The sequence below is a fragment of the Asparagus officinalis genome, chromosome 4 (assembly GCF_001876935.1).
Source record: "Asparagus officinalis chromosome 4, Aspof.V1, whole genome shotgun sequence".
Classification (NCBI taxonomy): Eukaryota; Viridiplantae; Streptophyta; class Magnoliopsida; order Asparagales; family Asparagaceae; genus Asparagus; species Asparagus officinalis.
Genome location: NC_033797.1, coordinates 35821811 through 35834310, shown reverse-complemented (window position 1 = coordinate 35834310; position 12500 = coordinate 35821811). Strand labels below are relative to the sequence as shown.

Here is a 12500-nt window from a genome sequence, read left to right as displayed (position 1 = left end):
CCTCGCTATATTAGTAGCAGTTTGAAGCGGCCATCCTATCATCTCCTGTACCTGTCCAGAAAATGGAAAACCTCGCTATATTAGTAGCAGTTTGAAGCGGGATGGGCTGGATATCCTTGAAAATGAGTGAAAATGGAAAACCTCGCTATATTAGTAGCAGTTTGAAGCGGGATGGGCTGGATATCCTTGAAAATGAGAGAATTTCTACAAAACCAGATCCTCCAACAAAAACATGGCAAAAGAATCTTCCATATGACTTTAATATCTGAACAAATATTGGGAGCTTTATGGAGCAGCAGCAGATCTTTCATATTTGATGGCTAGCTGTTAGCTGGAAAGAGGGGGAGAAGGGAATTCCAAACTTCACGAGCGAAAGGGCAGTGAATAAATAAATGATCATGGGTTTCTGTTGCCCCAAGACAAAAAGGGCAATGAGGGTCACCGATCCATCCTTTTTTGGTTAAATTGTCTCTTGTATTAAGCTTCCTTTTCAAAATAATCCAGAGGTGGACTTTTACCTTTAAGGGAATGTTGGATTTCCAAATCATGTTGCAGAACTGGGATTTTTGACCCCCTGAAGTTACAAAAGTGTAAAAGGATTTTACAGTGAAAATACCCGTGGAGTGAAGAGGCCATTGTAAGACATCATGCTCCGATTGACCACCTGGATATATATGCTCTAAGAGAGAGTGAAGTTTGAGAATGTCTGCCCTTTCATTAGGGGAGATACCCCTTCTGATTAACGGATGCCAATGTCATGTATTGTTTAGCCATCTGCCTTGAGAACCAATGTTGCAGTTATTAGAGAGAGCAAGCTTATATGCATGAGGGAAGAGGCTGCTAAGAGAATTTGCTGAGGACCATTTATCGTGCCAAAAACTGCCTGTGTTACCATCCCCCACATGCCATCTGACTATTTGAAAGAAGGTAGATTGAATGGAGAAAAGATCTTGTAGAAATCTTGAGGATGACATCTTAGGTTGAAGAGCAAGAGGATTTTCTCCATTTTTAGAATAAATGGAGAAAAACACTTTGCTTAGAAAAGAGGATCTGTCGAGCATTTTCCAAATCCATTTAGAGAGGAGGGCTGAGTTGAAAGAGGAGATATCAATCACCCTAAGTCCTCCTTCTTTAGATTTGCAAACAGTTCTCCAGTTGATCAGGCATTTAGATCTAGAGAAGCTGTGGCTGTCATTCCAGAGGAAGTTTCTTCTGATTTTATCAATGACCTTAATGACCCATTTTGGCAGCTTAAAAAAAGACATATAATAGAGGGGGATGGAGGAGAGGACAGAGTTCAGAAGTGTCAGCCTACCTCCGATAGAGAGAGTTTTGTTTTTCCATGGGGATAGCTTCTTTTTGAAAGATTCAAGGAGAGGTTGTCACTCTCTTTTAGTTAGAGAACCTCTTTTCAGAGGAAGACCCAGATAAGAAAAGGGGAGGGAGCCGACAGAGTATCCGAGAATTTCAGCCAGTGAATTTCCTTTCTGGGGGATTTTACCAAGGTAGAAGAGGTTAGATTTCTGTTGATTTGCGCAGAGCCTAGAAATGCTAGCAAAGATTGAGAGGATGGTCTTGAGGGTAACCATATCAGAGGGGTTAGCCCTAGAGAAGATGATTGTATCATCCACAAACTGAATGGTTCTAATAGAGTTTAGATTTCCTCTCAAGTTGAGGTTGGAAAGGTCTCCAGAGGCTGCACTACATCTGAGCATCTGACTGAGGACATCCACCACTAGCAGAAAAAGAAGGGGTGAGAGAGGATCGCCTTGTTTAAGGCCCCTGAAGCATTTGAAAAAGGAGGTAGGAGAACCGTTGACCAAAACAGCTGATTTGGATGAAGAGATGATATGATGGATCCAGGAACACCACTTGGGGCCGAAGCCTCTGGCTTCAAGAAGAGATAGAAGAAAAGACCAGTTAACACAATCAAAGGCCTTGAAAAAGTCAACTTTGATAGCGCAAACCTCTTTTTTCCCAGAAGAGCAAAAGTTTATCATTTCATGGCCTAAAAGGAATGAGTCCAGAGAAGATTTGCCTGATTGGAAAGCCGATTGAGAGTTGTCGATGAGAAGGTGGATGACTTTTCTAAGCCTGTTTGCCAAGACTTTGGAAAAAATCTTGCAAGAGCTGTTGATCAGGCTTATAGGCCGAAAATCTTTAGGGGAGTTGGCATCATCCTTTTTGGGAATGAGACAAATGAAAGAATAATTGATATTGTGGAGAGCTTGTGGGTGGGAGTGTAGACCTTGAATGAATTCGATGACATCGGATTTTATAACAGTCCAGAACTTTTGATAAAATAGGATGGGAAGACCGTCAGGACCTGGGGATTTGTCTGGGTGAAGCCCAAACACAGCCTCAGTGATTTCCTGGGGAGAGAAAGGTTGATCAAGGAAAGATAGATCAATTTTCTCTTGAGGGTATAAAAGGTTCCAGTTGGGTCTCAGACTGGAGGCTAGAGGGTAGTTGTAGAGGTTCGAGAAGAAAGATAGAAAAGATTGTTTGATATCACTGTCTGAGGAGATGATAGAGTCATTGACAAGAAGATGAGGGATGAAATTTTTTCTACGGTGGAAAGATGCTACTTTATGGAAGAAGGCTGAATTATTATCTCCTTCTTTCAGCCACTGAACACGGGATCTTTGCTTCTATTTGATCTCTTCAGCATTTGCAAGGGAGAGGACCTGGTCCTTTAAATCAGTTCTGAGTTGAGATTCAAGGGAGGATAGATTTCTGGACTCTTCACTGATATTGAGAGAATGGATTTGGGACATAAGATCTGAAAGAAGCTGGGGCAGGGATCCAAAATAGTACCTTTTCCACCATTTGATTCTTTTTTTGATGAGTTTTAGCTTGAAAGGAAGGGACATCTGGCGCTCACCCCTCGTAGAGAAGGAAGACCAGCTAGATACTATGAAGGATTGGAAAGAGGGGATGGATAACCACATCTTTTCAAATCTGAAGGGAGGGGGGAGGAAAGGGGAGTTAGTATCCAGCATAATTGGACAATGGTCTGAGCACTGAGCTGGATAAGCATATTGAACCATCAGAGGAAAGTTAGCTTCAAAATCCAACGAAACCAAAAATCTGTCCAATCTAGCTAAAGATGGAGGAGATCTATGATTGGACCAGGTGAATTTTCTGCCACTTAGAGGGAGATCGGTAAGATTGATAGAGTCGATGAGAAACTGGAAAGCTTTAATATCTCTAATGGAGCTAGAACGACCACTTCTTTCTTCTAAACTTAATGTCATATTGAAATCTCCAAAAACCACCCACGGCAAAACATGGGATCCTCTAATCCTTTCCATCTCCCACCAGCATACCTCCCTCTCAGAAGGATCATTAGGAGCATATATGGAAGTAGCAACAAAACTCCAATTGGTTGATTTATGAGTAAGGGTAGCCGAAACCGAGAAAATGTCTGAAGACGTAGAAGAGCAGGAGAAGATATCCTCATTCCATCCCAGAAGGCACTAGTGGAAAAATCGGTATCCTTGACGGGCTTTCTTGTCAGGGATATCAAATTTCCAGTCAGGGATACGTATCCTTGACGGCGTCCCGTCAAGGATACGTCGTCAGGAAAAGTCCCGTCAGGGATAAAACATCCCTGACGGGCAGCTGTCAGTAATGTCTATTACTGACGGCAACATTATTGACGGCGAATGCCGTCAGTAATATTAAAACATCGCTGACGGGATTCCCGTCAGCGATGTTTCACTATCCCTGACGGCGATCCCGTCAGTGATAGATATTACTGACGACAGTTCGTCATCGCTGTACACACGAACGCTGACGGGTTTCCCGTCAGCGATAAGTATCGCTGACGGGGAACCGTCAGCGATGCATAAGTATCGCTGACGGGATTCCCGTCAGCGATACACATAACATCGCTGACGGGTGCCCGTCAGCGATACCTATCGCTGACGGGTAGTCGTCAACATTGTTATGTGCATCGCTGACGGGTGACCGTCAGCGATATGCATTAGCAGAAAAAAAAATCTGCTGATTACTAAATCAATTCCCTGTACATATCATCAATTCCCTGTATATCTCATCCAATCAATTTTGACAAACAAACCATACACATGTCATAAGTTCTAAATCCATACACATCAAACCATACACATGTCACAAGTTCTAAATCCATACACATCAAATCAAACAAACCATCCAAATTCGAAATATGTACATAATATCGTCAGTAAACCATACACATCAAACCATACACAAACACGATAACTTCCAAATCCACAACAATTTTCACAACAAACCATACACATGTCATAAGTTCTAAATCCACATCAAACCATACACGCATAATCTCAACTATAAAGATGTCCACAATATTAATCAGACACGAGTTTAGGATATAACTCACTAAGATAGGTCATCCGCCCTATCCATGTCATCGTCTGCGTTGCCACTGGCGGATCCATCCCTACGACTCGTGCTCCCAGTAGCATCATCTCCACCCTAACAAAAAATAATTTAAATTTAGAATCACATAATATTGTGTGTAATCATATTTTACATATATAATAAGTATACCTGTCTGCTACTCTCTCCACTACCAGTAAATGCCTTTTGAGTGGCCAAGAAATTCATGATCTGGCCTTGCACCCGAGTAGGAACCCGCCTTCTACAAGATTTCATTATTTGCCTAGAAACCATCGCAAAAGTAGCAGTAGGCTGGATCACTCGCATAAGCTCCTCTTGAATATCCTCCCACATCTCCTCGGGAATCTGACCATCTAACATACTCATCACAGAGGAAACAAGCTGCATCGCCTGCTGAGTGCAATCCTCCTACGGCATGTAAGAGGGCCCCGATGGCATAGTCGAGGGTGTGGAAATCGGCGGAGGCTGGAATTGTGTAGACACCCTCTGAGCTCCAACTCCCATCCACCTGGTCCTCCCTTTTTTAGGAAGTCCACAAACTAGATGGCTCACATTATAATTCTGCTCTCTAGTCAGGGGCTCTTGGCTCTGTGCAACAACCTCAGAATATGTGTTTTCCAGAGCTTCCTAAAAGACAAAAAAAATAAATTTAAGAATTGACCTTTCAAAAATAAGTGTTTTCCAGAGCTTCCTAGAAGTCCAAAAAATAAATTTAAGAATTAGCCTTTCAAAAATAAAAGATATTTACCTGAACAAGTAAAATAAAAGTACATGTGAAGGGTGTTTTGTGCAACATAAAAGTACATGAGAAGAAGGGTGTTAAGTGCTAATAAATAGTTGTTTCTTATGCATTGTTATATCTTATGCATTGTTATATCCTAACAAGCAAGCCCCTCATATTTATAGCTATCTGAAAGTAAATATGCAATACTCTCTTAAGAGTCTGATAAGCGCATTAAAAGCACATTGTGTTTTTTTTGGTATATCATCTAATAATTATATACCAATTCGATAATTTAGCCATTAAATTTAGTTGGGAGCAGTTTTTTTTTCTTCATAATAACGAGGTATTAATACCGAATCTTTGCTAATAGTCATTGTCATCAAAAGATCAAGCATGAAATCATTAAAACATGCAAAAAGAGATGACAAATGTGATGAAAGAATAAAAAGGCTACGGTGGAGAATGCACACACACTTACATGATTTTAGAATGCAAACTGTTATTTGAATACATGATTTTAGAATGCACACACACTTACATACTTATACACATGTATGCATATGTGTGTGTGTGATGTGTGTGTGTGATGTGTGCGTATGTATGCATATGTGTGTCAGTGTGTTTAATTCTTATAATAAACAGAGATTTCATATAGATGCATACATACACATCTACATGCATTCAAGAGTTGAAGCTATTATCTCTAATAAATAATTATATAGAACATATAATGATTACATGACTGCTACTTTTTTGGCCTATCATACAGTTTTAAGACTTTGCAAAAGGGACATGACTTTGCTCTTCAACTTGAGAAAATGCTTGACATTATCTAAACTTAGATTTATACAAATCAATATCTTATAGCAGTTTCTACTTCATCCTCTAGTGCAAAAATGAAAATAAACAGCTTTTTATATCCTAACAAGCAAGCCCCTCATACGAATGGGTCATAGTAACTCGGCTAATAAGATGACCAAAAGAAGAGTACAAACAATAGAAACACTACATGATAACAGGCTAATAAGAGCTAAGATAATTAGTTAACCTGCATTTTCTTGGCCAATTCTAGCTTTTGTTTCTTAGTCTCATCGTCATCGTACCCCTTCTTAAATTGAACCATCGTTCTCCTGTGCAGTTCTGGTAGTGGGATAAAGGGAGCGTTCTGAGATTTAAAAATATACTTATTAGTTTTATTTATTAAATATTCTAAGAAGCAGAGAGAATATACAATGATTATTAAAAGACTTTATACCGTTGTCCTACAAAATTGATCCTCAATCTGGGCAAATGAAGTAGTCCCCGTATGATGATCATAATCTTTTTTCCATCGATTAAGTTTATTTCTCCTACATTTTTCCTTCAACATGAACTCCATCATCGGTGTTTGATGGGGGATAAGCTATCTTTTGTGATTTTTAGACAGCCTACAAAGTGCTCAGGCTCAACCCTCTTATCTCGCTTGTATATCCTCTCCCAGTTGTGAGTGAAACAATCAAAGCATTTCTTCTTTATCTCATGTCTCCACTCCCGAAGAGAATGCTTGAACTTTCCCTGGTATCCAAATAAAAATTCCCACCCTACGGGATTGTCTTCGATGTTGAAATATCTCTAAAAAATAAAATATAGTTAAGCATGGACAATTGACAGAATTGAAAAATAATTTTGCTAAATATAAGAATTTACCCAACAATCTCGATATATACTCTCCAGGACATGAAATGGCTGCTCCCAAGCCTCGTAATAGGGATTCACATTATCACTCCTCCGTATCAAACATCCAAGGTATGAGCTGAAGTTATTAGCCCACTGTCCGGTTGGAATCCCATTATGTCCCCATCTCACAATTGCTCGAAAACCATCCGGTGGTAACTTTTTTTTAAAGTCACTTCCTTGGCGTCCTTTCTTCTGGTAAAGTTTTTCTCCTACAAAAAAGAAATAATAGATATATCAACACTTTTATTTAATCAATCTTAAGCTCTTAGAATTTACTAAAAAAGGAAGAAGAAAAATTCTGGAATTGATTAAGTTTTTGATCAAACTCACCAAATCTTTGTCTGATTTCATTTTTTGCATCAGACAAAATCTCATCAATCTGTGGGGCTCATTCATCTAATCTTTTTTTCGCAAGCATGTATTTTTCGTTCTGCTTGAGTATGTACCCCTCTGCACATGCTGGTAAGGGCCCGCGCTCAATCCCAGGAATGTATGCTCGAAGTATAACTGGAGGATCTGCATATAATGGTATGTGAGTCGGCTCTTCCTCACCCTCACCTATAAAAATAAAAGAAATAAATTATCATTGTGCATATATCATGAATAAAAATACGTAAGTTAAACTAAGTTATACCTGACATCTCTCCTGAACTCGGAGGCTCTTCATCAGTGGATTGGTCTTGACTGGGGTTAGCTTCGAATAACCTCCTGTTAATATTTTTAGACATCTGCAAGTTGAATAAACATACAAATTAATATAACATAGATGCAAATTAGCTTGGCGAAAATAAAAACAATATGTATTGTTGCGTTACTAAATTTTTCATTTCACATCAAGTTTGTAGGCATTTGCAAGCTGAATATACAAAATAAGATATTACATATTTATATCGTCCAAAAGGTAATTGAGATACATTGTAGTGATATTAAAGTTTTTATTATACAATTTGCAAACTAAAAAAAGTTACATAAAGACCCGATTACAAATAATTGCTGTTTAGCTCCTATTAATGTCTGTGATAATATTTGGAATGTCTGTCCGAGTTGTTGGAGCATCCGTTTCAAACACTACGTTTTGAGGGTACGAGAATTCATCGATCGCTGTATTTGGCTCATTGAAGTTGTTTATATAGCTCTCGTCATCATCTTCATTAGTAGAAGGTTGAATATAAGCCCTAGAATCCTTGTACAAGACAACCCACTCGTCTTTAACTGTAGGATCTTTCACATAGAAACATTGTCCCACCTGAGATGCAAACATGAATTTTTCATCACTATCAATTTCTTTATCGAGATTGACAATTGTAAATCCAAAGGGATCCTTTTGAGTCTTTGTAAAACACCAACGAATCATGAACATCATGTATTTATGTTCATTTGGACCACCATAGCCGTAGAATATCTCCACCACATCTTCCAACCTTCCATAATATGTCATATTATTTTCAACTGGATTCTGATCTCTTCTGTTTGAGAAACATTCCCGTGAGAAGGTAGCCATGACACCACTATTCTGGGTGACCTTCGTATCATCAACCTCCATTGTGTGAAATTTATAACCGTTAACACGATACCCACCATATTGAATTACAGCATAGTAAGGTCGCTTTGCGTGAACCTTCACTTCTTCTGATATTTGATTATTAAGGACAAGTTATTCCTGGATCTAAATATATACAAAAATAAGCAAACTATTAAATCAATATGCTCTATGTTTTTTATCAATGAAATACAAATATCTCTAAATTTAACAATACTTACTTCACTATTCAACCAAGCAGGGAATTCCTTCATATGCCTTTCTTTAATGTCATGTACAGCTGTACTACCGGTAACTTCATTCTTAAGTTTTTCCTGATGTTGCCTATTAATGTGCATAAATTTAATTATTATTGTCAAAATAAAAATTTTGTCAAAATAGAAATTAAAGAGTAAATGGTATTAAAAATTCTTTTTAGATATTTTACCTCCGGTACTCCGAGAATATTTCAAGATTATTTATAACATATGCATGCGCTTGATCTAACAATATGCTAGAATAATTTTTGTTCAGCCCGCGAGGATAGAGAACTGTGTACTCCTTATTATCAACGGGTGCTTGAAGTTCAGTTTGTTCCCCTCTCAGATAACGAGAGGCAAATAAGAGACACTCGCTTCTCACGTAACTTTCAGCTATTGAACCTTCTGGGCGAGCTCTGTTACGCAATTGACGCTTCATTGAACCCAAATATCTAAAAAATGAATATTAATCAGATATAGATGTAAAGAAATTTACATTTAATAGATATAAATATTGATAGGTAACGATTAAATTTTTCTAAATACTAACCTCTCTATTGGATACATCCAACGATAATGGACTGGTCCTGCTATTGCAGCCTCCTCCGCGAGATGATGTGTAAGATGAACCATTATTGTGAAAAAAGATGGAGGAAAGAGCACCTACATTTCACACATTGTTTCAGAAATATTTTCTCCAAGTTTCTCAAAGTCACTGATGTCTATAACTTTAGAACAAAGCTTTCTGAAAAATCCACAAAAATCAATAATAACCTTCACTGTTTTGTTATTCTGCATAGTACTGCGTAGTGCCACAGGTAGCAATTGATGAAGAAGCACGTGATAATCATGAGTTTTAAGCCCTAATATTTTCCTTTCTTGCACCTGGACATAGTTTGATATGTTTGCGGAATAACCCTCTGGTAACTTTATTGATTTGAGGACTTGACAAAATGTTTGCATCTCAACTTTCGACATTGTAATACGAGACGCAGGCAACTCTAATCGGTCATTTCCGACATTTTTTGGCTGCAGTTCCTCTCTAATGTTCAATGCAGTTAGATCTCGACGAGCTCGTAGATCATCCTTTGATTTATTAGCATCTTGCAACAGTGTGGACAAAAGATTATCACAAATATTTTTTTCAATGTGCATAACGTCCAAGTTGTGACGTATTTTTAGCTCTTTCCAATAGGGGAGTTGAAAAAAAATGCTGAATTTTGTCCATCCTGAAGGTAATTTTACGACTTCAGCCCCATCACTCACCACTTGTGCTTGTCTCTTTCGTTTTGGCATCCTTTTGTTAATACGCAAGTTCCTTACTCCAAGTAAATCTTCTTTCGAATAGCGCTTCTTTCCAAACCTGACGGCAGGGAACATCTCAAGCAAATGTACAATCTGATCCCCACGTAATGGACGCGGAGCATCTCTCTTCTCAATAGTATCATCAAAAAACTTGCTCCATTTTTTAGTTTTGTACCTGTGTTTTATGTTCAACCACCTTCTATTAAACCAATAACAAAACTTTCGACTGTGCTGCAGATAAAGACCTTTGAATTCTGGACCACACACTGGACATGCATATGTTCCCTTTGTAGACCAACCTGAAAGATTCGCATAGGCTGGAAAATCATTAATTGTCCATAGTAAAATAGCACGTAGTCTGAAAGACTGCTTTGCATGAGTATCATAAGTCATAACCCCTTCAGTCCAGAGTTGTTTTAACTCATCAATTAGCGGTTCTAAAAACACATCTATGTCATTGCCTGGTGCATGCTTGCCTGGTATCAATAATGAAAGTATCATATACGGTTGTTTCATGCAAAGCCAAGGTGGTAAGTTGTAAGGCGTTAATACCACAGGCCATGTAGACCAACCAGAACTCATTATCCCAAATGGATTGAATCCGTCGCTAGACAAACCTAGTCTAACATTCCTGCACTCATTCGCAAACCAAGGAAAAGTTCTATCCATATGCTTCCACGCCTCTGCATCAGCCGGATGTCTGATTTTACCATCATCAGTACGTTCTTCCATGTGCCACCTCATTTGCTTAGCAGTGTCTTTATTCATATACAACCGTTTTAGCCTTGGTATTAAGGGAAAATGACGAAGGACCTTTGCTGGAATCTTCTTTTGCTTAAGCATAGACCTTGTTGTCCCATGTGTTGAATAATTTTTGCGTTGTACCCACCGTGATACTCCACAAATTGGACACTCCTGAAGATCTTTGTTATCCTTATAGTAGAGGATACAATCATTAGGGCATGCGTCGATTTTATTGTAATCAAGTCCTATAACGGAAACAATCTTCTTTGCGTTATCATAATTTTCTGGTATGCTATCTTTTCCATTTGGAATGACTTTTCTCAGCAACACAAGCAACATATTAAAATATTTATCCGCCATTCCGCTAAGAGACTTTATACGCAAAAGACGCAGCATAAATGATAACCTGGTGAACTCGGTACAACCCTCATACAGATCATTTTCATTGTCGTTAATTAATTTCATTATCTGCGCTAGCTCCTCATGATCAGTCACGCCTCCAGCATTTCCCGACTCGTCAGCATCCTCGGCATCTTCAGATTGATCTATATTAGGAACTGTTAACATATCCGCGAGCATCGTATGTGTATCATCTATTCTCGTATCATCTATTCTCCCACCGGAAGTACCGATATCCGCCATCAGTTCCATTTCTTCAAGACATCCTTCCCCATGAAACGTCCAATATTTGTACTCCTCATGAAATCCGGATATTAAGTGTTTCTGTAAATCACTTTTATCCACCAACGCTCTATTTTTACACCAACAGCAGGGACAATACACGACATCACTATTTAACTTCCGTGGGTCTGCCAAGGCGTACTGTATGAATTGATTTATTCCATCTTTATATCGACTATCCCTCCATCTATCAATACGAGGAATATCGATCCATGATTTGTCTGGAACTATACTCATAGATCTGTATGATATTAAGCATAATTAGATAATGTGAATTTTTATTAGTAACGCATCAAATTAAAGGTTGCATGATATTAACTTTCTTCACGACATCAGGGAAATTTTAATTATAATAATCTCGGAGGGAAAATTACCAGAACATAAATTATGTGGGAGTAAAATCTAACGCTCATATTTGAAATAAGACAATTTAACGGCTGTCATAGGAAATGGACCTATCCCATTAGGAATATAGTAGTGTTTACAACTACCTTTATATACTTTAAGCGTTTTTATTTCTTAAAAATTTCGGCAGCACCTACCCGCAGTTCTCCGAGTACACTGTGCGGATGTTATAATGCGTATCAATCATCAATAATAAATCGATTATAAATCAATACGCAAAACAACATACGCTTATTGTACACGGAGAACAATACGATACGTGTTATCGAAATTTATAAGGAATAAAAATGCATAAAGTACACAAAGATAGATGATACACTACTGTATTCCTAACCTGTACGAGAAGGGGACTCCTCCCCGGACAGATCTAATAATTATTGCATGTATATCATGCTCCTAACATAAATCACGTTATTCTCTTTAGATGTAAAAAGTATTTTCACATCCAACTAGAATTACGTGAGTTTATATCAGAAGAGATTCACATCCAACATTATTAGACGGGAAACTAGGGGTAACGACTTTCGATTCATAAATCATGATATATAACACAATAAAACTTGTAATTACCACAAGAGAATAAATTAACCAAAAGAGAATAAAGACCCAGAGAGTAAATTAGCACTTAACATTTTTATAATTGTATTGTTCTCGTTTATTGTCATATTCATCACTATACATATCCTCTCTTTTTTATTTATTTACCATATGAAGACGTATTTTTGTCATAATAGTTTTTTTT

At 38.0% G+C, this 12500-nt stretch overlaps 1 protein-coding gene and 2 long non-coding RNA genes across 3 annotated transcripts; all 3 read right to left on the bottom strand.

The window, feature by feature from the left end:
* Window positions 4416–6490, bottom strand: LOC109835894. Its single transcript, XR_002245724.1, has 4 exons — window positions 6384–6490; window positions 6177–6293; window positions 4555–5031; window positions 4416–4479 (listed from the first exon to the last, which is right to left on the bottom strand). It is a non-coding gene; the product is annotated as an uncharacterized LOC109835894 (long non-coding RNA).
* On the bottom strand, window positions 6572–7231 carry LOC109835893. The gene is made up of 3 exons (XR_002245723.1): window positions 7175–7231; window positions 6815–7053; window positions 6572–6739 (listed from the first exon to the last, which is right to left on the bottom strand). It is a non-coding gene; the product is annotated as an uncharacterized LOC109835893 (long non-coding RNA).
* Window positions 9287–11314, bottom strand: LOC109838510. The gene has a single exon (XM_020406946.1). It carries the CDS (start codon window positions 11312–11314, stop codon window positions 9287–9289), a length of 2028 nt encoding a protein of 675 aa, XP_020262535.1.